The following is a 26021-nucleotide window of genomic DNA, read 5'->3' as shown; positions in this document are numbered from 1 at the left end:
TCTGTAGTGCTGGCTCCTGTCCCATGCAGAGTGATACCAACTGCACTTCACCTCTTATTCTGGCTAATGACCTTCAGAGTGGTGCGAGGACGAGATCTTCAGGTCAGTGTTAAGCAATACACTGGGCATTATAGTACAGGGCTGCTTTTACACTGATCCACTCTGGTTTACCCACCTGCAGCCTTCCTGCGGGTTTGCTGCACTTAGCCATAGACTTCTATTATATCCTGCAGGTGTGGTACACATTCTGAATGTGCACCAAAACTCCTGAATGCCAGTTTTTTAGTGCACTTTCAAAAAGTGCACCACACCTATGGCAAAGCACCGCTAACCCAGGAAAGTTTCAGATGCACTGCCCTGCACCTGCAGTGCGGGTAAACTGCAGCACATTGATGTGAAAGCAGCCTTATAGGGGGCTCATGACAGTCAATATTCATTTACATTTGCATTTTAGGGGTGGTAAAACCCCTTAGTTATAACATGTTTTTACCAACTTGCCCCAACCACACCCGCTTTAGCTGCAGTGGCCAGAGGGGAACATATGTCGCAGCTACAGCAGGATTTATATGCCCTATCATGGTTGGTGGGTGTAGCACTTGCCAAGCATGACCCATTCAAGTGAATTAGGCTGCTCCGCAAGTGCCCTTCAACCTTGTGCAGTACAGCAAACAAGGGGTGAAAGCAGGCAGTGTTGTGTTGCTTTCATACCACCTGCCTTAACTCCTTGGACCCAGCAAAAATATGCAGTTGTGGGGTGCTTGCAAAGTGGCAAGGGACACTCCTCCTTGACTAAAGCTTAGTACACACGATTAGAAAATCGTATGAAAAATACCGCTTTTGAAGTGATCGCATGATAATCTGATCGTTAGGACACAGCTTTCATCCTATGTTCTTTGAAGGGACAAGCATGAAAATGTTTCTCGTACGATACCAGATTGTGCAATTTTCATTTACTCGGTACAGTTTTTGTCCGAAAATACAATAAAAATACATTACATCACTTCCAAATTTTCTTTCTTTCGTACAAGAATTTTCGAAACTTTAGTAAGCTCTTCACTTTTGATATGAGAATATGAATATGAGAAAAAAAAAGGCAATAATTTGTCTAATATTCTTTTTGTGCATATGGGGCTTGTGTGGAGGTTGAATATGAGAAAATGGGTCTATGACGTGGTCAGCAACCTATAGATCGTGATCTATCACTAGATTGCGGCCAGGTGACAGGTAGATCGCAGTCTGGGCTTGCTGACCCGCCATCCTAGAGCATCAGAGTGCAATGTAAAGGGACTACTTGTAATGTTGGAGCTGTAGTAGGGAGCAAGAGCCTCATAAGCCAATGCCTCCTCTGTAGTGCTGGCTCCTGTCCCATGCAGAGTGATACCAACTGCACTTCACCTCTTATTCTGGCTAATGACCTTCAGAGTGGTGCGAGGACGAGATCTTCAGGTCAGTGTTAAGCAATACACTGGGCATTATAGTACAGGGCTGCTTTTACACTGATCCACTCTGGTTTACCCACCTGCAGCCTTCCTGCGGGTTTGCTGCACTTAGCCATAGACTTCTATTATATCCTGCAGGTGTGGTACACATTCTGAATGTGCACCAAAACTCCTGAATGCCAGTTTTTTAGTGCACTTTCAAAAAGTGCACCACACCTATGGCAAAGCACCGCTAACCCAGGAAAGTTTCAGATGCACTGCCCTGCACCTGCAGTGCGGGTAAACTGCAGCACATTGATGTGAAAGCAGCCTTATAGGGGGCTCATGACAGTCAATATTCATTTACATTTGCATTTTAGGGGTGGTAAAACCCCTTAGTTATAACATGTTTTTACCAACTTGCCCCAACCACACCCGCTTTAGCTGCAGTGGCCAGAGGGGAACATATGTCGCAGCTACAGCAGGATTTATATGCCCTATCATGGTTGGTGGGTGTAGCACTTGCCAAGCATGACCCATTCAAGTGAATTAGGCTGCTCCGCAAGTGCCCTTCAACCTTGTGCAGTACAGCAAACAAGGGGTGAAAGCAGGCAGTGTTGTGTTGCTTTCATACCACCTGCCTTAACTCCTTGGACCCAGCAAAAATATGCAGTTGTGGGGTGCTTGCAAAGTGGCCCCATTTCCTTGAATGGGTCACGCTGCCAAATGCAACTAAGGGCTCATTCACAAGTGTAGCAGGCACTACTTCTTCTCTGAAAAGCGATCCAAGTGTGTTTGAGAGGTGGTGAGGAGGCGATATGTAAACTACCTGGTTTAAACCCACGATTGCCATGCAATGCACGAGATTGTGACATGGTAGTATGTCTATTAGAAGTTTAAATCAGGTGTGAGGAGGCGACACTGGATGAAACTGTGCCAGGTGATCTATGACTTCTCCCATGTTGTTCAGGTAGATCTCCACCTCATTAAGGTTGCCTACCCCTGGTCTATGGCATGTTACACATTTCTCACTTTGAGCCAACCTGTCACATATCCCACCTCCCGTGCCATCAAAAGGATTCTAATTAAACCTACTCTTTAATAATTACAAAAAGTATAGCTCACCTCCTGCATTATTTTAATAAGCGCATCATCCAGTGTTCCTTGACGCATCTCATTTATTTTATTTAGCAGGTTATTGGCTTTGTGCACCTCTTCAACCAGAAGTTTGATATCGGTGCTGGCATAGATCTCATCCTGTCGTTAACAACAACAAACAAATGTTACAACACTGTCAATCCAAACACAACAAATAAAAAGTGAAACAACCTAGCAATCAGTCAGAATGAATCCTTCTACTGAAAGGTCTAAAGCAGTGGTCTCCAAACTGCAGCCTGGGGGCCGGATGTAGCCCTTTGCTTGCCTTTATCCAGGCCCTTGGGGCATTATTCCCCCCACCATCAGCAACAGTGAGGCATAGTTCCCGCTACTGACACCAACAATGGGGCAGTATTCCTTCCACTGACACCAATAATGGGGCATTATTCCTTCCACTGACACCAATGATGGGGCATTATTCCTTCCACTGACAACAATAATGGGGCATTATTCCTCCCACTGATACCAATGATAGGGCACTATTCCTCCTACTGACACTTATGATAAGGCACTATTCCTTCCACTGACACCAATGATGGGGCACTATTCCTTCCACTGACACCAATAATAGGGCATTATTCCTCCCACTGACACCAATGATAGGGCACTATTCCTCCTACTGAAACCAATGATGGGGCACTATTCCTCCCACTGACACTAATGATGGGTCACTATTCCTCCCACTGACGCCAACAATGGGATACTATTCCTTCCACTGACACCAACAATGGGAAACTATTCCTTCCATTGATACCCCCCTTTCCTTATACATACCTGAGACAATCTTGATTCAGTGATGTGCAAAAGAGTAGAGGCTCTCCCGGCTCTCTCCCTCCTCATTGGCCATTGGGTCCTGCTGCTGTCAATCACAGCCAGTGAGGAGGGAGCTGAGGGAGGGGCCGAGCAGCGCTGTGTGTGCCAATGGACACACAGAGCCGGCTAGAGATAGAGCCTGCATAAGTTCCCACATAGCAAGCAGCTTGCTATAGAGCACTTGGCAGGGGGGAGAAGCAGACAGAGCAGGATCAGGGCTTTTCTGTGAAAATCCATTGCAGAAAACAAGCAAGTATAACATGTCTTTTATTTAAAAGAAAAAAAAAATGTGAAGTTTTACAATCACATTAACTTTCCCATCACAATCCTCTGTCATTGCTTTTTGTTAAAGATATCATCCATGCAGATAGGAAATTATACAATTTATCAAAGCTCTGTGTTCAGGAATACATCATTACATTGATTTTTTAATGCAAGATATGCAAGAACCTGTATGTGACATGCCATCAGCTACCAATGTACAGCAGAACTCAGATTATGAGAGGAAAAAGCAGCACACAAAGCCAGTCATTCTTGTTGCAGAGCTCAAGTGCTAACAAGGACGGCACTGATTAATGGAGATAGAGTGATTGAGAGATGAATATAGGGGAGGGACAAGACCTGTTATTGTGACCTAACTGCATGAGAGAAAGATAAGGTCTCCTGTAGTGCTGTGTAAATCAGAAGACTGGATGGGCAATAACGGTAATTTTTTTGCAGGCAAAACAGTTCCCATATATGTATTGTATCTGTGTATTTAGCTGTTTGCCTGGAGTTCAGCTTTAATAGGAGGCTATAGCATATTTGCATTGGAAGTGCATTTTTGAATTTATGCAATTTCTACCTGTAAGAGAACCTAGGGAGACAGTTATATAGGAACTGAACAGACTACCTTGTTCTTACAGGTAGAGACTCGGGGGCTGACATTCTGATCCTGACTTCATGTTTGTTCCAGATCACTGACTTTCTAGACAGTGAAGCCAAAATCAGAATAAGCCATGGAACTTGAACTTGCACACTAAAATCAATGGCAACAATGGCAGTTCCCAAATTTGTATTCTCTGTTAACATTATGATATATTGTAGCTTTCACAAATATTTACATGCCTACTCTGCCATACTTTAGTAATTGTGATTGCATATCCTTTTGAAGGCATTCCCATTTTGATGTAGTAGGGGGGCGACACAGCTATCAAAAGGGACAATCATACCAAATAGACCATCATTACAAAATACACATGTATGCAAAGATGTGAGGGCTGCAATAGTTCTACGATTTTAGGATTTTTCCCTTTTATTGTTACCTGGTGATCATTACTATTAAACCCCGGTCCAAGAGTAATAATGCTTACTCACTGCACTGGATTTACTGAGCAGCAGTATTGTCACCCTAGAACAGCAAGTGCTGGAGTGCAGCTCACTGGAGTTCTGGCAGGATCAGCAGGAATGTTTTGACAGTTATGGAACATATATAACAAAGCTGTATTGAATATGGTATTGTATATGTTGCTGTTCAATATGGTATATTTAGCTAACCAAAAAGAGCAAATAGGTAAAATGTATTGCTAGGATTTACATTTTACATTATGTTAATCATGTTCACATGATAAATCTAATTAAATGTTAGAATGATATAGTTGCTTTTAAATTATGCAAAGTGTGACAAGAACCAATGATTATAATTTAGCATAATTCACTACTAAAACGTACCTCTTTCCAAGACGAGAAGCAGTGAAAATGCCCGCCAATTGTGTCCGCCAGTCTTTGTAAATCAGCCTATTGTAGCACAAACAGTTTGTTAGATAGTCCTTCTCATGCGTTCACAACTTGTAATCAGGTGGTTTGACCGTCAGCGTTTTCAGGCACAAAGGAGGCACAGATGCAGCGTCCAGCCCCACAAAGTCTAAGACAAGCTGAAATACACAGTGGCTGGATGCTGTACCAAGCAGTGGGCAATGTGCATTTAGGGACATATGCCCCAAACGCAGAATTCCTGCAGCATCTACCCACGACTTGTGTCAGTCTATCACAGATTTTGACAGGCTGCTAGCAGCAGATCAGGACACTGCATTTGTACCTGAAAATGCCAAGATGTGTTGTTAAAAGGAACAAACCAACCGTGTGCAAGAAGCCTACAGCTGCTTATAATAAAATAAATATTGCTCTGCATCTTGGATAAAACAGTACACTAAATGCCTATAGTAGTAAAAACATATAGTGACTACTGCAGTTACTATTATGTGCTATAAAAACACAGTAAGGTAAAAAACCATAGGCAAATCGCGCATGTCACAAAAATATAAATTTATAATACATAATCTTGTGATTGATATCAATATGTGAAAAATAAGTCCAAAATAAACATTAAAGTCCCAGTTCAATAAAAGTGCCAGAGTTCCTTACGAACATGACATCGCGTGCCACTTCACAGTTCTGTTGGTGCCCCACATAGACTATTACTCACCATATGCAGATGACCAACTATCTCTAGTATGGTCAATAGATAGCACTTGTGGGGCATTCCCCTGTTTGATTAACACCACTTGATTTTGCCATAAGATGTGCAGCATACTCGAAGGTTTCACAGATACATATGGTGAAGGAACCTGGCTGCCGCACCTTCAAAATTCCAGAAAAGGACCATAGGACCTCCATAACCCTTGCGTGGAGGGGGAAGCAGCGGCTGGTAGGTTCTTATGTAAGTATGAGGCGCTCATCCCTGACTTGCTTCAGGGGTGACAGGCTCACACTTCACTAAGAACTTACCAGCCAGTACCTTCCCACCTCCCGGGTTTTGGAGATCCCATGGTCTTTTTATGGAATTCTGAAGGTGCAGCAGCCAGGTTCCTTCATTGTATGTATCTGTGAAACCTTCATGTATTCTGCATATCTTCTGGTGAAATCAAGCGGTGTTGATCAAAACAGGGCAATGATCCACAAGTGCTATCTATTGACCATACTAGAGATAGCTGGTCATCTGCATATGGTGAGTAAAAGTCTATGTGGGGCACCAAACATCAATGTGGAGTTGAGTGAGATGTCATGTTTATAAGGAGCACTGGCACTTTTATTACACTGGGACTTTAATGTTGTTTATTTTGGACTTTTTCACTTTTTGATATCAATCACATGTTTATGAATTATGAATTTATTTGTTTGTGACATGCACGGTTTACATATGGTTGTCTATGTTACAGCTGCTCATAGACATAAGAGGGTGTTCACTTATGTCCCCGAATAAAGAAATGACGCAGCAGGGCAAAAACCTGAAATCCCGGCTCAACTGAAGTTGTAGTGTATTGGAATGGGGATGGGGGATCAAGTGTCATACCTCATGATTTTTGCTGATTTCCATTAAAAGTCATCTTTTTTGTTTGTTTGCTTATAATAACATATATTGGATGAGAAAGGGGGGGGATGGGCCAGGAGTTGGTGCCAAACTACTAGCAGGGGCACAATAGTGATCAGACCTGAATTTTACCCCGCTTACTCTAATGTTCCTTCTAACAACATCCAGATGCCTTAAAGCAGTATTAAACCCAAAATCAAAGATTTATAAGTTTGCAGCATCCCAATTCTTAGATGTGATGTCTGCATTAGTTTTATTTTTCAGGCTTTCTTTCTTATATTTCATTGGTGATCTGGCCAGTAACTCTGTTGTTACTCTGTTGCTACCATATATACAGTCATGGCCGAAATTGTTGGCACCCTTGATATTTTTCCTGAAAATCAAGTATTTCACACAAAAAAGGTATTGCATTAACACATGTTTTGCTATACACATGTTTATTCCCTTTGTATGTATTGGAACAAATATAAAACAGAGGCAGAAAAGCAAATATGACATAATGTCACACAAAACCCCAAAAATGGGCTGGACAAAAGTATTGGCACCCTTAACTTAATATTTGGTTGCACACCCTTTGGAAAACATAACTGAAATCAGTCGCTTCCTATAACCATCAATAAGCTTCTGACACCTCTCACCCGGAATTTTGGACCACTCTTCCTTTGCAAACAGCTCCAGGTCTCTCTTATTGGAAGGACACCTTTTCCCAACAGCAATTTTAAGATCTCTCCACAGGTGTTCAATGGGATTTAGATCTGGGCTCATTGCTGGCCACTTCAGAACTCTCCAGCGCTTCTTTGCCATCCATTTCTGAGTGCTTTTTGACGTATGTTTGGGGTCATTGTCCTGCTGGAAGACCCAGGATCTTGGACGCAAACCCAGCTTTCTGACACTGGGCCCTACAGTGCGACCCAAAATCCTTTGGTAATCCTCAGATTTCATGATGCCTTGCACACAGTCAAGGCACCCAGTGCCAGAGGCAGCAAAACAACCCCAAAACATCATTGAACCTCCACCATATTTTACCGTAGGTACTGTGTTTTGTTCTTTGTAGGCCTCATTCCGTTTTCGGTAAACAGTAGAATGATGTGCTTTACCGAAAAGCTCTATCTTGGTCTCATCTGTCCACAAGACGTTTTCCCAGAAGGCTTTTGGCTTACTCAAGTACATTTTGGCAAACTGTAGTCTTGCTTTTTTATGTCTCTGTGTCAGCAGTGGGGTCCTCCTGGGTCTCCTGCCATAGCGTTTCATTTCATTTAAATGTCGACGGATAGTTCGCGCTGACACTGATGCTCCCTGAGCCTGCAGGACAGCTTGAATGTCTTTGGAACATGTTTGGGGCTGCTTATCCACCATCCGGACTATTCTGCGTTGCAATCTTTCATCAATTTTCCTCATCCGTCCACGACCAGGGAGATTAGCTACAGTGCCATGGGTTGCAAACTTCTTGATAATGTTGCGCACTGTGGACAAAGGCAAATCTAGTTCTCTGGAGATGGACTTGTAACCTTGAGATTGTTGATATTTTGCCACAATTTTGGTTCTCAGGTCCTCAGACAGTTCTCGTCTCCTCTTTCTGTTGTCCATGCTTAGTGTGGCACAGACAGACACACAATGCAAAGGTTAAGTGAACGTCTCTCCTTTTTATCTGCTTTCAGGTGTGATTTCTATATTGCCCACACCTGTTACTTGCCCCAGGTGAGTTTACAGGAGCATCACATGCTTGTAACATTCTTATTTATCCGCAGTTGTGAAAGGGTGCCAATACTTTTGTCCAGCCCATTTTTGGAGGTTTGTGTGACATTATGTCGAATTTGCTTTCTTTCCTCCCTTTTTTTGTTTTGTCCCAATACACACAAAGGGAATAAACATGTGTATAGCAAAACATGTGTTAATGCAATACGTTTCGTGAGAAATACATGATTTCCTGGAGAAATATCAAGGGTGCCAACAATTTCGGCCATGACTGTATCAGTTTACAGGGGTGAGACAAACTATTTAACACTGACAGGGGTGCTTACAATAATCAATCAGCTTTTATTTATTCATGTAAAACATTTATGCTTATAAAGTGTTAGCTGGGGTTTGGCTTCAGTTTGTTAGTATGTTTAAATCTGCTAGTCCATCTAGCCACCCAGACTGACAATGCTGCTCTCTGCTGTGCCCCCTGTGCTCCTTCATCGAGAGTGGGGGCACTCTAATAAAAAAGGTGTGTTACTGGCTAGATCACAGGTGAAAACAGAAGGGAAAAGCCTAAAAGAAGAAAACTAATGCAGCCACCACATCTAAGAATTGGTAAGCTGCAATATAATACATGATTGCTTTTGGGCTTAACCACTTCCCGACCGGCCGTTGTATATAAACAGCTGGACGGTGGCACTGCAGGGTCGGGTGGCCGTCTATAAACGGCCTCCCCGCACCCTGCTTGTGCGCGCTCCCTGGGAGCGTGCAGCACCGCGATCTGGTGCCCGCTGTGTCCTCCGGACATAGTGAAACACCGATCGTCGGACGGGACCTCTGTACGAGGTCCCGATCATGTGATCACTGATTGGCCAATCAGTTATCACATGCAAAGTAGTAAGCAAGATGTCACTTCTGACATCATTGCTTACTATGTGTGAAATCTGTGAATGATCACAGAGGTCACATGGTACAAGGCTATTCACAAAAGCCTTGTACCATGTGACAAGCTATGACCAATCACAGCTCACTCAGTTCTTTTCAATGAGTGCAAGAATGCAGACAGAGAGAAAGAGAAATGATTGCTTTTATATCCTATATGGGTGTAAAAGCAATCAGTGTAAAAAAAAAAAAAAATCTTCATCACCCCTCACAAGTAGTACAGTGTCACCATGGTGACACTGTACTGCTAGGGTGACAGTATGTAAAAAAAAAAAATAATAATAATAATATAAAAAAAAAAATAAAAATGTAAAAAAAATGTTTAAAAATTATAATTTTTGCTTATAAACTAATTTGGATTTTTTTTTTTACTAAAAAGATAACAGAATACATTTTGGCTAAGATTTATGATGAAATATTATTTATTTGCAAAATTTTATAAAAAAAACACTTTTTTTCAAATTTTTTGGACATTTCATTTACATAGCAAAAAAAATAGAAATCCCAGTGGTGAATAAATACCACCAAAATAAAGCTTTATCTATCTCAAAAAAATGGTAAAAAATTCATTTGGGTACAGTGTTGCATGACCGCGCAATTGTCATTCAAAGTGTGATAGCGCTAAAAGCTGAAAATTGCCCTGGTCAGGAAGGGGGTAAAAGTGTCCGGTCTGGAAGTGGTTAATACAGCTTTAGCTTGAAGTTACAAGAATGTCACTCAGTCTGACCATTTGACTATAATCTCATGTCTCTGGGTACCCTAAAAAAGATCATTTGGCACATACATTGATACACACAGTGCTATAAAGTATTACCTGGGCAATGCTGTCAAATGATACAATGTGAACTTGGAGATTTTTTCCCAGGGTACATTGCAAGATGTAGTCCGCTAAGACATCCGGGTCCTGGTCAGGGCTGTGGATTCATAAATAACATCTGTAGTCAGTACAAGTCCTACAGCAATAGGATTAATACGTTAAAGAAATAAATACACCTTGTTATTCATGTATGGCTGTATTTAGAGACCCCACTTCCTCAGTCTCATACAAAAGAATGACAGTATGATTATCAGCTCAAAATTTAAAGCATCGATCAGTAGGCTACAGACACAGGGCTGATGGCGATCTGGTGCCTGAGATTCAGAGAAATGTGTGACTCCTCTCGGCACTTCACACACCCCTGCAATAACTAGTCCTGTTGCTGTATTTATCCACAAGAAGAAAAGGAATAAAAGATACATAAACTGCATATTTTCAGTTCTGTTGTTGCTTATCACTTTACAGTGCTGGCTTGGGCTGTGTCCTAAGTCTTCTATACACAGCTCGAATTTCAGACAAATCAGTTCTATTGGCATCACCGAATCAAAGCAGCTGGATGGAAAGCTGTCAACTGAACAGGGCTACATCCAATCAGATGCAGTCACTGTTTGGATATTCAGATATCATGGGCAGTGGTTCTCTGAATACAATAGGATAGCTGGAATAAAAACAGTATGCTAGCAGGAATCTATTAGATTTCTCTTGTTTATAATGCAGGCTACATGGGTCTAGAATATAATGTAAATGTGAAATTTGACAGTGTTCAATGTGCCTGGCTATGAAATTATAAATCTGAAGGTCAGTGGCATATTTAGGAAAATATACATACTATATATTTGTTTCAATTGAAACCCATTATGCTGTTCATTTATGTGTAAATTGGACCTAGCATCAAATTTATTTTTTTATGTTGAGGTAATGCATGCTAAGCAATATGCAAGTGTAATACAGATATTTATTATCTCTCAGAGATAATGGTAATCTTCTAAAAATGCCATCTGTCGCAAACGTGTGCACCAGAGACTGATGCAGTCTGCCACTTGGTTAAGAGTAGCCATGTTATTCCCTCATTCTCCCCCCCCTCACTCTGCGAGGCACAGTGACAGATGTGTGTGTGTTAAAAGTGTCACAGGCCAGATCTCAGCAGGGAGCCATGAGGTGCCTCACTGTCCCAAGAACCTGTGCCATTTCCCACCTCGGAAGAGATAAGACAAGCTTTCTCAGGAGTTGAAAGAGATTCTGACCTAATGAACCTAATGCAGCGTAGGTGACAGAATCAGATAACACTCCTCAAAATCCATTTTTTTCCCTATGTCTCATATCTTGGAATATGAGAAACTTACATAAAAACCAGACATACCGTCAGATTGGCTAGGAGGAGCTGAACAGTTTGATGGGTCTCTCGACTCGTCTCGCATACACAGGAAAGCAGAAAAATAGATCTCATGAACTGTTCAGTATAGAATTACATAATTCATATCTAATCAATCCTCAGACTTGTCTGCATAATAATCTACCCGCGGCCAAAATATGAGTTATGAAAGATTTTGGCTCTAGTTTAGCCCTACGCCCAGACATTCCCTCCCAAACAGGGTATTGATCCTTTGACTTCAGCAACACCCCCTGCTGGGAACTACAAATTAGGCTGTCAGGCCTAAGATAAGTTAAGTTGAAAAGTCTCCCATTTATAACATCAATACCACCTGGGGAGACACGTGCCCTCTTGCTCTGAAACTTGGATCTGCTAACCCAGGACTTTGGCAAGTACCTTAACCCTTTCACCTCTCTCTGATATCTCTTTGCTGTGCTATGGTTCTTTGTATATGTATATATATATCTTAGTTACATCTTGTTTCTGTAAATATTTTTATTCACCCGTTTGACCTTTTAGTAATAAATCTTTCTTTCTGAAAGTGTTGAACTGTTTCTATAGCTCTGTATTGCAATTTACGAATCCCTGCCTCTAAAGAGAACGCTACTGTTTGTTTAACCCTCTGTATAAAAGGTGTTATGACCGTTTTATACAGACGATTATCTCAATCATTATAGTGTTTTAGCTGAGATCGCCGAGTTTCCTCTTTCTCTGTATAAAAAGGAGGTGGTGGCAGTGTGAAGGGTTAATTGCGTAATTAACCTGACTCAGTAACAATCGCTCAGGCTGCCGGTATATCGATCTGTGATCCATTAGTTGGAAAATCATTGTGCAGGGTGCAGCTGGGTGTGGCATTGTTATGCACGTCACATCGCGGTTTTAGATTGGCTAGTCCTTCGGTCACGAGTTTGGGTGAGAAGGTCTGGGGTCTGACGCCGCGATCGTGACATATTGGACGTCGCGATCGTGGGATTGTCGCATGTTGGTGGCAGCGATCTTGCGATCGTGACACCATCATCTGCTTTTCTTTCCAGAAGGACACAGCCATCATTGATCAGGCACTATCCATGGTCAGCATTTCCTTCAGGGACTGAGATAATGACTTAGAGATGAAACAGCCACGTAAATACTGGTGCATGTGCAGCTCTTGGTAGTGGTTGAAAATGCCTTACACAGATCAGCCCCTGCTACAAACCATTTGTTATGTTATAGTATGATTACTAGGGGGAGAGGAGAGAAAGAAAATACTTGTATCTTCTGGAAGCAGGCTGACAACATAATCTCAGTCTAGTCAAACTCATTGAACTTGAGACCAAGACTGCTTTTTTGGTTTCATGAACACTGGGGCTCTTCTAAACACTGTAGAAGAAAAGCAACTGAAAAAATGCTCCTATGCAGCGTTTTTTTCAAATGGGTTTAGGTGCATCAAGTGCTTTTATTAATTTCATTGGCAAGAATAATAATTGATTCTGGCTACTGAAATGAAAAAACGCTCAAGTGCCAAAAGTGTCCAGCATTAACACGCGTTTAGACATGTTTATCAGCTTTTAGGCATGTCAGGCTGTTTTTTCCGCCAAAATGCTGCTCTCTTGAATGCACGTGATATTTTTTTGCCTCAAAACTCCTGTAAATGCCTACGGTGTGCATGGACACATAGGCTAACATGAAGGGGATTTTAGAAGCAGAGTTTTTTAACTCAGGTGTGCATGAAGCCTTAATAAAAGGTAGAGCATTTTTTAAAAATCATACTGTTGCTGCATGACACAAATTTATGTTAAAGGATAAGGCTGGCCATACACTATACAATTTTCTGTCCAATTTCTGCCCAATTTCCTTTAGATTTACCTTCAACTATGTAGTGCAAGAGCCTGCCTAATTGGATACCATTGAAAGTGTTGTTAGTTTTGACCTCCCATTATTTGGTGTTTGGTAAATCTAAACCAAAAATCTCAAGAAAATTGTATAATGTATGGCCAGCCTAAGTTCACCTTTGGGAATGTTACATGTCCCACCTGTTTTTAGGGTGGAGCATGTAACATGTTCCCACTCCTGCAGCTGCAACCCTATCTGCTGCTTCCCTGTGACAGGAGCCAGGATCTTTTCCCCAAACTCACTGTTACTATTTCAAAAAACAAAAAAAAGTGCAGTTGTGCCATACTCTTTCCATTTTTGGATGATGGATTGAACAGTGCTCCGTGAGATGTTTAAAGCTTGGGATATTTTTTTATAACCTAACCCCTGCTGTAAACTTCTCCACAACTTTATCCTTGACCTGTCAGGTGTGTTCCTTGGCCTTCATGATGCTGTTTGTTCCCTAATGTTCTGTAACAAACCTGAGGGCTTCACAAAACAGCTGTATTTATACTGAGATTAAATTACACACAGGTGGACCCTATATACTAATTAGGTGACTTCTGAAGGCAATTGGTTCCACTAGATTTTAGTTAGGGGTATCAGAGTAAAGGGGGCTGAATACAAATGCACACCACACTTTTCAGATCTTTATTTGTATCATTTTCCATCCACTTCACCATTATGTGTTGGTCTATCACATAAAATCCCAATAAAATACATTTACGCTTTTGGTTGTAACATGACAAAATCTGGAAAATTTCAAGGGGTATGAAAACTTTTTCAAGGTACTGTAAATGTGATGTTATTCTGCTGCGACTGTCGGGTGACAGGATGAAGCTTGTTGCCTGAAAAGGAGTAGGATCTTCTTTTTCAGGTGACAATCGCGCATAGGGCAGTGATTGGCCTGCCCTATGCGACATGCAGAATGGCATGAAAATTGCGCTTTCAAAATAATGTGAACGGGGCCTAAAAATAACTTTCTAGATCTAAGTATACTTATTTTCAGCCTTTCCTCTGTATTATACTCTGTAGTATAAAAAATAATCATACCAGCTGTTGACAACAATGACAAGTAAATCCAAGTCTTGGATCTGCAGAGCTTTCCTTAGCGCTAGAAGTAAGTTACAGCCTCCACGAGGTTGCAGTTCTTGAATCCACTGCCTTGCTTCATGCAATCTATACCCATGTAAGAAGAACAAGATGCAAAAGATGTACAAAACAGAAGACATCCAATAGTGATTTGAGAATCTAGATTTTTGTGTATCTCCAGCATTCTCTACTTTTGTCACACAAAAATGTTGACAGACACAATGCTATTGGTATATGGGTGGCAAATGAAAGAACAGTGTACCCTGCAGTGCAGCTAATGAATTAAAATACTTGTACACTGCATATGCTTTCAAGCAAAAGTATTTCTTGGAATAATAAGCCAGAACACAAGATAAGAGCCATGACTCATGTCTATTCAGGGAAGATGCACTATTAAGCTGGCTAAACAATGGTAGAATTTATTTTGAAGTTTTTCAATTTAAGAACGTTTGTTCATTAGTAGGGTCAAATCGACATTCTTTTTTGGCCTCAGTGACAATTCAAAGGAGCAGGATGGATGAACGAACACTTTTTTAACGGTGTATGTGGTTTTCGTTCAGTAAAGTCCATTCGTTCCAAAATCAAATGTTAAAAGCAAACACAATTTTGAACTACTTACGATCAACATTCAAACAACTATCAAACATACTAAGAATTTTTGTACAAATTTATATTTACGAATTTATTAGCATGTAGCCAGCTTCAGCAAAAATGTTAATTGTGTATAAAGGTAGAATGCCTCCTGTATATAATGTAGTCCAGCTAAACCAAAAAATGTAAGTATTTCTGAGTGTAGAGACTTACATTCGGACATTGACATTCCTTGGAGACTCCCAAAGGCATGAAACATCTGTTCCAAAGGACATCAGATATATTGTATCCTTGTAACATATCTGCTCATCCACAAGGCACTAAAATACATTTAATACAATAAAATAGATAGTATAAAGAATATTTATAGTTTAAAGATATGTTATGTGCATCTGTGTTAAGGGCCCGGGGTCAGTAGGGGGCCCATGAGATGCCCCTGGTACCTTTTTAATAGGCTTTTTTGAGTTTGGGCAAGGACACCGGGCCCCATGATCCCCTATTGCCCGGGGGCCCCATGAGTTGTCAGTCCGCCCCTGATAGTACAACATTTTAATTAATTTTACTCCCCCTGTGTTGTAATCCATAATTTTTAGCCCCGTACTTTCTGCTTTTGCTGCACAGCACAAAATTCTCATGATGGAGCTTTTTCTCATTATAAATTTTAAATTTATTATCGAGCTTTGCTGAATTTTACCTACAGGTCACTATCTGCTGTATCTTTTTAGGGTAATTAGCACATCACATTTTAAATGGAACTAAACCCATCAGTTTAACAGTTTCCAAAAACAGTTACGTCCAAGGCAAGCCTTGAATGATAGTTGTCTCAGTTGCTTGTGCTCTCAACTGAACTCTCAAGGCATCAAATAGCTGGTGTCATAACTGATCACACGTGCAGCACCATGGCAACTGCAGATCAAACATAGGCTAAGATGTCAGCTTCCTTGGCTGTAAAAGATAGGAAGGTTTAGTTACTCTTTACAAGTGACATTCAGGCAAACAAATATTGTTTAAATACAAGAAGTATGTGTATTGTGAGCTGAATCTCATGTATTTCCTTGCATATGTGTTATGTACAGCCGAGTGACAATGTGAGCACTAATTTGGCAAGCTAGTACCTGGGTTTGCAAAGGCATTTGGTGCACACAAAATGAATGAATATCCTTTATGGCAATTGAGGGGAATAAGTGTTTGTGCCTGTAGTTCTGTTTTAACCACTTCCATACAGGGCACTTTTACCCCCTTCCTGCCCAGGCCATTTTTCAGGTTTCAGCGCTCTCATACTTTAAATGACAATTGCCCGGTCATACAACACTGTATCCAAACTAACATTTTATCATTTTCTTCACACAACTAGAGCTTTCTTTTGGTGGTATTTAATCACCACTGGGGTTTTTTTTTTTTTGCTAAATTAACAAAAAAAAGACTGAAAAGTTTGAAAAAAAAACACGTTTTTCTTTGTTTCTGTTATAAAAGTTTGCAAATAAATAATTGTTCTTCATAAATTTAGGCCAAGATGTATTCTGCTACATTTTTTTGGTGAAAATAACCCAAATTAGGATTATTATTTAGTTTGTAGGAAAGTTATAGAGTTCACAAACTATGGTATATATCTGAAAATTGATCAATCCTGAAGTACTGACGGCCAATCTTATTTCTTGAGGTCCAAGAATGTCAGAATAGTACAGATATCCCCCAAATGACCCCTTTTTGCAAAGTAGACAGTCCAACGTATTTCATAAGAGGCATGGCGAGTTTTTTGAAGTTGTAATTATTTTGTTATAATTTTTCGGAAAATGAAAAAATTAAAAAAAATATTTTCACAATTTTTTTTTATATACTGTCACCAGTGCAGTACATGGCGGTGATCAGGGACACTGACTGGTGACAGCATGAAAAAAAAAAAATTGATAATTTTTATTTATTTATTTTTAATTTTCTATTAAATTTTTTCTCTTTTTTCTAAGATTTTTTTTTCATATTTCACTATTTCACTATGACCAAAGTAGTATAATGTTATCACAGTAACATTGTACTACTTTGAGGAAGTGATCAGTATTTTTTTTTTTTTTACACAATTTGCTTATAGCAAAGAACAACTTTGCTATAAGTAAGCATTTACCTGAAGGACATCGATTCATTCAGGGTTTATTTTTGTGCTTAGCTGTGATTTGGCCACGGCTAATCACATGACACAGCTGGGGTGTGATTGGCCCAGCTTGTGCATGTGATCGCTGTGACCATTCATAGCTAGACACACTTGTATACAATGGATGGCATGAAAGGAAGCCATCCATTGTATACAACTGTCATGTGACCTGCTGTGATTGGTCACAGCAGGTCACATGGTACTGGAAACGGGGCCTGTACACAGATCTGTCATCGCCTGTGTCCGAGGTACACGGCCGGTGACAGATCGCGCCGCAGAGCGGCCCTGCGGGCAGGCGCACTGTGCATGCCTGAAAGGACGCCATATGGTGTCCACCCGGAGGGACGAGGTGTTTTCCGGCCGCCTTGGTGCTATTGGCCAGGCGGGAACCGGTTAAATAAGAAATTGCAGATGTACTCCATGTTAACAGCCAGATACACAACTGAAATGTATATACTGTATATATATATATATATATATATATATATATATATACACACACACACATACAGTTAGGTTCATATATATTTGGACACAGTTTTCATACTTTTGGCTCTGTATGCCACCAGAATAAATTCACACGAAACAATCCAAATGAATTTGAAGTGCAGACTTTCAGCTTTAATTCAAGGATTTGAACATAAATATAAAGTACAAATTTTAGGAACTGCAACCATTTTTATACACAGTCCCTCCATTTTCAGGGGCTCAAATGTAATTGGACAAGTGAATATAATCACAAATAAAATGTTCAGTTTTAATATTTTGTTGAGAATCCTTTACTGGCAATGACTGCCTGAAGTCTGGAACCCATGGACATTACCAAAGACTGGGTTTCCTCCTTTCTGATGCTTTGCCAGGCTCTAACTGCAGCTGTTTCAGTTGTCTGCCTTTAGTTTTGCCTTCAGCAAGTGAAATGCATGCTCAATTGAGTTGAGATTAGGTCATTGACTCGGCCATTGCAGAATATTACACGTATTTTCCTCCAAAAGCTCCTGGGTTGCTTTTGCAGTGTGTTTTGGATCATTGTCCATCTGTACTGTGAAGCGCCGTGCAATCAACTTTGCTGTATTTGGCTGAATCTGGGCTGACAGTATATCTCTAAACACTGCAGAATGAATCCGGCTGCTTCTGTCTTCTGTCACATCATCAATGAACACCAATGACCCAGTGCCACTGGAAGCCATGCATGCCCATGCCATCGCACTGCCTCCACCATGTTTTACAGATGACATTGTGTGTTTTGGATCATGAGCTGTTCCAAGCCTTCTCCACACTTTTTTTCTTCCCATAATTCTGGTATAGATTAATCTTAGTTTTATCCATCCAAATAATGCTTTTCCAGAACTGGTCTGATTTTTTAAATGTTTTTGGCAAAATCTAATCTGGCTTTTCTATTCTTCAGGCTTATGAATGGTTTGCACCTTATAGTGAACCCTCTGCATTTTCGTCTCTTGATTGTAGACTTTGACAATGATACGCTCACTTCCTGGAGAGTTTCTTTCACTTGTCTGGATGTTGTGAATGGGTTTTTCTTTACCATAGAGAGGATCCAGTGATCACCCACCACTGTTGTCTGCCGTAGACGTCTAGGCCTTTTTATGTTGCTGAACTCACCAGTGCGTTTTATTTTCTTCAAAATGTACTAAACTGTTGATTTGGCCACTCCTAATATTGCTGCTATCTCTCTGATAGATTTGTTTAATCTTTGAAGCCTTACAATTGTCTGTTTCACTTGCATGGACAGCTCCTTTGAACGCATGATGTAGGTTCACAGCAATTGATTCCAAATTGATTGCAAATACCACACTTAGAATCAACTCCAGACCTTTTACCTGCTTAATTGAAGAAATAATGAAGGAGTAGCCCACACCTGGCCATGAAACCGCTTTTGATTCAATTGCCCAATTACTTTTGGTCCCTTGAAAAAGGAGGGATGGCCACTCTTAAGAGCTGTAATTCCTAAACCCTTCCTCCAATTTGGATGTACATACCCTCAAATTAAACCTGAGAGGAGTGTGCACTTTCAGCCCATATCCATTATATAACTATAGCTTGAATATGTTTTGGTAAATACCTGAAAAAAATAAAATTGTGCCTGTGTCCAAATATACAGTGTATGGACCTAACTGTGTACATATATATATATATATATATATATATGCACACAGCATGAAGTGCTTTTTCTTTACCTGCCTGAAAGATCTGCAATTCTGTTCAGCCAGTCTTGCAATTCAGGCATCACTTCTAGACCCTGTACCCCCAAATATTTCACTGTAGACATACTGCAGTTGAGCAGTGCAGCCTGGTCGTCTACAACCCACCAAATCTTTCAACTGGAAGATGAAGCAGGGCAGTATCTTAAAGTTATCAGTCCACAGTCTTCATTTAGGAAGTTCTCAGTGTTAAAAGGACAGAGCACACAGGAGAAATCCAAGTGTTATAGGTAAAGAGAGCACCAAATTAAAAATCCTTAGAAGTCCAAAGTCTTTACTGTTCAACTGGTTATAACTAGCAGGGCAAAGGATGGCAAAAGACGCCCAAAGCATTCTGGGGGCACACAATCCCCCTTCATCAGAGCTGAAGGAAAAGTTAAAAAAAATCACAGATAAAAATGATTATGGGTTATTTTAAAGTTTTCCTCCAGCCCTGATGAGGTGGGATTATGTGTCCCCTAAAATTTGGAGATCCTTTGCCCTGTTGTTGTAATAAATAAAGAAGAGAGAATAAAGACTTTGGACATCTAAGACTTTTTTGATTTGGCGCACTCTTTGACCTATTACACTTGGATTTTTCAGCTCAGGTAAATGTTCTCTTCTGGGCGATCCCTGTGTTTATGATGACCTGCCAAATACAGCCCAGTTGGGTTGAAGTAATGGCTTTGTCCACATTTTGATAACCTGTGAAAATCCATGTCCAGTACCCCTCTAACATTACATTTTAGAACATGCGGAAGAGCATGATTAGCTCAGAACGCTACTGTGCAAGGAAGGCTGATACCAAGGAAAATTAAGCTGTCTTGGTATCAGCCAACAGATGTACTAGGTAAATATATATACATTTTTATGTAGAGTAGGAAAATAATAAAATTGCTAGTGGCGGAGAGAAAATTGCTTTACAAATCAAGCAATTTGTAATTTTTTATTCTGAATATGTGCACACTGATCTTTCTAATCCAGAGAAAACTATACAATTCACATGACACATGGATTTCTGTATGTCATGATTCTCCACAAATCAGCCAGAACCACAGTTGTTCTCGCTAGTTTGCATACCCCGGCAGAAATCGTGACATTTTGGCATTGATATTGAAAATATGACTGATCATGCCAAAAAACTGCCTTTTATTTAAGGATAGTGATCATATAATCATTTATTATCACATAGTTTGGCTCCTTTTTCATAATAATAACAGAAATCACCCAAATGGCCCTGATCATACATACCCTGGAATGATTGGCCTTGGTACAGGCACACAAGCTTACACACACAGGTTAAAATGCCAATTCAAGGTTAATTTCCCAAATCTGTGGCTTTTAAAATTGCAATTAGTGTCTGTGTATAAAAAGTCATTGAGTTTGTTAGCTCTCACGTGAATATACTGAGCAGGCTAGATACTGAGCCACAAGGAGCAGATAGGAACTGGTTTTTGTAAAGCATATAAAGAAATCCAGAGCCTCGAATATGCTGATCAGTACGAAGTAGAAAATTCGGGGATCTTTTGATACCAAGCCAAGGTCAGGTAGACCAAGAAGGATTGCAGCCACAACTGCCAGAAGAATTGTTCGGGATACAAAGAAAAATCCACAGGTAACCTCAGAAGAAATACAGGCTGCTCTGGAAAAAGACGGTATGATTGTTTTTAAGGAGCACAATACAACGATACTTGAACCAAAATGAGCTGCATGGTCCAGTTGCCAGAAAGAAGCAATTACTGCACCAATGCCACAAAAAAAAGCCTGGTTACAAAATGCCCGACAACACCTTGACATGCCTCACCAAGCTTTTTTGTGGCATTGGTGCAGTACAATGGGGCAATGTGAAAAGAGCCTAAATGTTGTTGTATGATTTTCCATGCAAATCAAATGTGAAGATTCATTTGCTGCGTACTATCACTCAAAGCCTATCATTTACAAACAAGATAATTAATTAATTACCAGTAGGCCTCTTAGGAAATCCATTCTCCTTGGACCACAGTTTAGATGTGATGAATCAATTAGCAATCCAACGTTTTTCCCCTTTACAAGGCCAAACATCTAGAGGATAAAACATGATGTTAAGAATCCCAATTAGCAGTGACAATTGTCTTGTGTATGAGTACGTGTATATAGTCTCTTGAGTATGCAAACCAAGGAGCTCTAAATGGAGTCATTGCAGGGTTTTAACTGCTGCTGGGCCCATGAGGTCATTGGTTTAACCATGACAGCTACTTCAGAATAAAATGAACACTGTGTACACAACAGTGAGAAAACTAACATCGTTGGCAACATACAAGCATATCTTGGTGCCTTCTTCAGTGTCTGGGGTAGATCCTATGCCCATGCTGTATACTTCTCTCTAACATTATGGAAATATATAAACATATACTGCATATGAAAATATCATGCAGCCCAGTTAACTGCATTAACAGCTCAGCCCTCCCTGATCAACATTTTGTTTAATCCCATATTCATTCCAGGATTGAAACACTTCACACTGTACTTCAAAAAAGGCTCAGAATGTAAAACATTTTCACCATTTATAGCTTCCTAGATAATAACAGAATCTCATTTGTACAAACATTTAAAGAGTAACTCCACTTTTGTAGAGAAAAAACAAACCCCTCTGGGTGGTCTATGTACATTGTAAGGGCTTTAACAAACTTTCCTACCTGTTTCTGTTCCTAAGAAAAACCTGTATGTACGAATATGTCCTTGGAATATTGATTCCTGAATGAGAGTGCTGATGCACTTGCAGACATCTAATGAAAAAAGTTGCAGTGTCTGCAACCCTTTAAACGTAATTACCTCATAGGGAGCATCTCAACAAAAAATATAAATCCTAATGCTGAGGATGCCTAAAATTTTACTTTTATCTTAGTGCACATTTCTGGGAATATCAGTGAACCAATCACAAAAGCAAGAAATTACATTTCTAGGGAAGTTTAGTACACCATCTGTGTACAGAATGCTTCCAGGTTGCCATATTACATTGAATGTTACAAAAAATTACATCAGCTGCAGAGTGAAAAGGAAAGGTCATGGCTTGTGTAGCAATTGTATATCCTATATTATTATTTTTTATTAGCTATAATTTTTTTTCACGAAGGTGGAATAACTCTTTAAGACCAAGCATAATCCACCACTCCCTGAATATTTCCGACCAAGAGTTTCAATTGTGCATTCACTAGCACAGAAGGATACAAAAATCTAAGCTACATGCTTCGAGTCAATTTGCTTATAGGTGTGGCAAGATAGGACCATCTTTAGGTTAATATCTGTGCGGGTGTGCTTGCTCGGGCACAACAGCCTGTTCATTTGAATGGGCTCCTGTATTTGCAGGAAACACAGGGAAAAAAAATGCCCAACCCTTTTTTAAAAAACAGAGCCACGTGGAACTGCATGTTCCTGTGGCACCATGCGATTCTGTGCTCTCAAAAATGTGCCTTGTTTTTTGATGAGTGGGGGTGTGATTAAGATAGAGCAAAAGAGAAGCGTCTTTTGCCTGAGGGTCAGGAATGTGCAGGATTATGCAAAGGTTCCCGATCTGCACGTATGTGAACCTAGCCATATCTGTATTCCACAATGTGAATGCATGCTCAATGGGCCCTCAATGTGAATGCATGCTCAGCTGTACAGAAGATTTACAACTATCTGTTACCATCCCTGGATGGCACCACTTTTTCACAATTAGCAAGGGCAAATTTAGGTGATTTTAATGGAATTCCTTATAGAACTCATGCAGTACCTCCTGCTTTACACAAAGTTATTCGTCAGATGATGCTCATAACTGCTGGTGGAAATATATGGCAGGAATGTTTAGCTGTCTCTACATTTTGTTCACTTACTCTTTGCTTTTGTCCAAGGTTTACTTGAAATAAATGACAAATTACCTTCCATATTAGTATTAGAATATAAATACCAAGAAATCAATAATCTGAATCATAGGTTGATACATATTAACATGTTTTGTACCTATAGTATGCTCAATCACAAACAAGCTACTTGCATATCCCCATTCACATCTCCTGCATAGAACTTACAATGGACTGTTTGGCTACTTCAATATAATTCTATGAAATCAAAGAGATGAACCAGACAGTTAATATATTTTTGTTAGATATAAGGGGGCACTAGTTACATTTTATACTAGGGCAATTGGCAATTATCTCTACCTCTGTGAAGTCATTAACATCTGCTTTAACACATCATGTACAGGATCAGCCACTATGGCACTCCAATATATATTTTAAATTTAACAGAAAACTGTCCATGAACTGAGCAAATAACCTTTCTGCTGCCTTCCATCAGCCAGTTAATTCTCTTATGGTAATCTTCAATAGTCCTAAAAAAGAAAAGCGCATAATCAATGTATAAACAAATGAAATAAATTGCACTGCAATATTTAATGCCATCAGTTAATACTAAAAATCCCTGTGCTGCTCAGAGTAACCAATCGGTTACAATATTCCAAGTTCTATTTTCCAGTTATTTACATAACTAATTTTTTGGTCCTTTTCTGGTCCAGGTTGTTTTCTATGGATGCGTTTCCTCCATTGATATTGAAGTGCATGAGAGGTTTTCATCCAATAGGCACTTCTAAAAGGTTCAGGGGGCATATCATGTGATTAAGTGCCACTGCACTGGAACACACTGCAATGGTGTAAACTAGGCTATTGGAATACATATAAACTGTGCATAGGTGTTTTATGCAGATTAAAAATGCACTGGACAGCATCTGATGTGAACCAGCCCTTAATTCATCATATAAACATTTCATTTCAGCAAAATATAGGCAGTAAAGAAAAAAAGGGCTAAGGTGGAATTTCAGCAAAGCTCAGAGGATTGCTTAGAGTTGATTTATACACATTTAGGGGGAATGGGTAAAAAATGATCACACATAAAAAGTGTCTCTGAGCACCACTGAAACCTTGAGGTCACATTCACCCTTGTGGGTATTGACACCGCGTTCTAAAACACATTTCTACAACCCATGGCCGTGCACTTGTTCTATGTCCGCTGTGTTGTGCTGCCATTCATTGTGAAAATTTCATACATATTACTACCTCATTGTTTAAGTTTCTTACTTCATAAAAGGAAAATAAATGTATGACACCTTCTATCTTTTTACATCAATGCTGGCTACTGCTTATAATTATAATTTCTAGCAGATACTTCTTTATGGTAATATTTTAATTCCTCCTATACCTTTCCTGTAATAGAATCCCTTTTTTAAATATTGGTAACACATTTTTTTTGACCCAATAAAATCATACCAAACCAATCATGAAAGTCTTTAAAATAGAAACAATTGCTTAGAAATAAAAAAGCCCAACTCTTCGAGTACTTGTGGGTGTAAGCCATCTGGATAAGATGCTTTATTTATTTTTTATTTTGTCTGATTCTGCACAATATCAATGTTGGTCAATTGTCTTAATACAGATACCTATTCTTTAAGGGAGTGAAAACTGCTCCTTTATTTATTTTTTTTAAAACGTGCATTTTTCATCTCCTTAGACCAATAACATTTAAATCGTCCACTTAAGAAAAAAAATAAAGATTTCTGTAACACCACTTTCCAATTTCAAACCTGCTGTAAAAATGACAGCTGGCCTTTGATTGTTAAAATAGGTAACATAGGAACTTCTGTTTTCTCTTGTTTTTCACAGAAAGCCCAGCTTTCAGAAGCGATAATGTGTATGAATTTTACAGCATGAACAAAAAAAAAAGAAAAGCTTAAAATAAAACCATACTTACTCACGTATTTTTAACTCAAATTCATTTATTGTTTCAGCTTCAAATTCAATCTGCTTGGAGGCATTTCTTGATGGTTTCCTAATAAAGGTATATACAGATTTGAATATTTGTTCTCAACTCAGAACAATCATGCCTAAGAAAAGATTTGTATTTGCTCACCTAAATATCATTACTTACTCTTCTAGTCACTGCCTTTTTTAACTTCCTTGCATTTGCCCAAATATTGTGTATGTAGTAGCAGTGTGTGAGCTTTGGTAGTTGACAGAGGCAGCAACTATCAGGCTTCTAGTGACCTCTGAACCCCCCCCCCCCCCCCACCACCACCACCACCAGCTGAAGTGTCAGACAGACAGTAAGTAGGGGAAACATGCATTTTTCAGCAAATATGTCTATACAGCCTAGTTTCTTGTTGTCTTAAAGTGCTACATCAATATATAGACATTATTGACATCACTAAATAATTAAATATTAAATTTTTTCAGACTTACAGTATATCAAACATTCTCTGTCAAAGAATGAAATTCATTTCTAACTTACTTTAAAAATAATTTACCTGAAGCAGCTTTTTTCTCTCAATCACCCTCTGCTTTACACTGATGGTTTTGCTACCTGCTATTGTGTGAAAAAGCTCCTAATTGTCTCATATCATTCATTAGCAGCCCCTCACTATTTCATACCTCTTAAAGTGGTAGTAAACTATTTTTGTATACTTTTACCTACAGGCTCTTTTTGACAGCTGGCACATGCGCTCTGAAGAAACATCATACCAGTGCCATTCCTTCAGAGCACTGTGCTGTGGCCCAGGACTCCCGCATGCATATGCAGGAGTGACGTCAC

At 39.8% G+C, this 26021-nt stretch overlaps 1 protein-coding gene across 2 annotated transcripts in view; it reads right to left on the bottom strand.

The window, feature by feature from the left end:
* Positions 1-26021, bottom strand: part of VWA3A (von Willebrand factor A domain containing 3A) — a 149145-nt gene that overhangs the window by 86962 nt on the left and 36162 nt on the right. For both annotated transcript variants that reach the window (XM_089674793.1, XM_089674794.1), the window contains exons 5-12: positions 25185-25262; positions 23718-23772; positions 21387-21485; positions 15297-15403; positions 14454-14579; positions 10175-10274; positions 5100-5165; positions 2544-2675 (exon numbers count right to left, since the gene is read on the bottom strand). In XM_089674793.1, the coding sequence (XP_089530919.1) occupies positions 2544-2675; positions 5100-5165; positions 10175-10274; positions 14454-14579; positions 15297-15403; positions 21387-21485; positions 23718-23772; positions 25185-25262 (763 nt within the window). The remainder of the gene's footprint in view (positions 1-2543; positions 2676-5099; positions 5166-10174; positions 10275-14453; positions 14580-15296; positions 15404-21386; positions 21486-23717; positions 23773-25184; positions 25263-26021) is intronic.

This window comes from Staurois parvus, unplaced genomic scaffold (genome assembly GCF_062004578.1).
Source record: "Staurois parvus isolate SC_StPar_1 unplaced genomic scaffold, SC_StPar_1.0 ptg000152l, whole genome shotgun sequence".
NCBI classification, from domain to species: Eukaryota; Metazoa; Chordata; class Amphibia; order Anura; family Ranidae; genus Staurois; species Staurois parvus.
The sequence above is the reverse complement of the archived record's forward strand: the minus strand, read 5'-3'. Positions and strand labels throughout refer to the sequence as shown.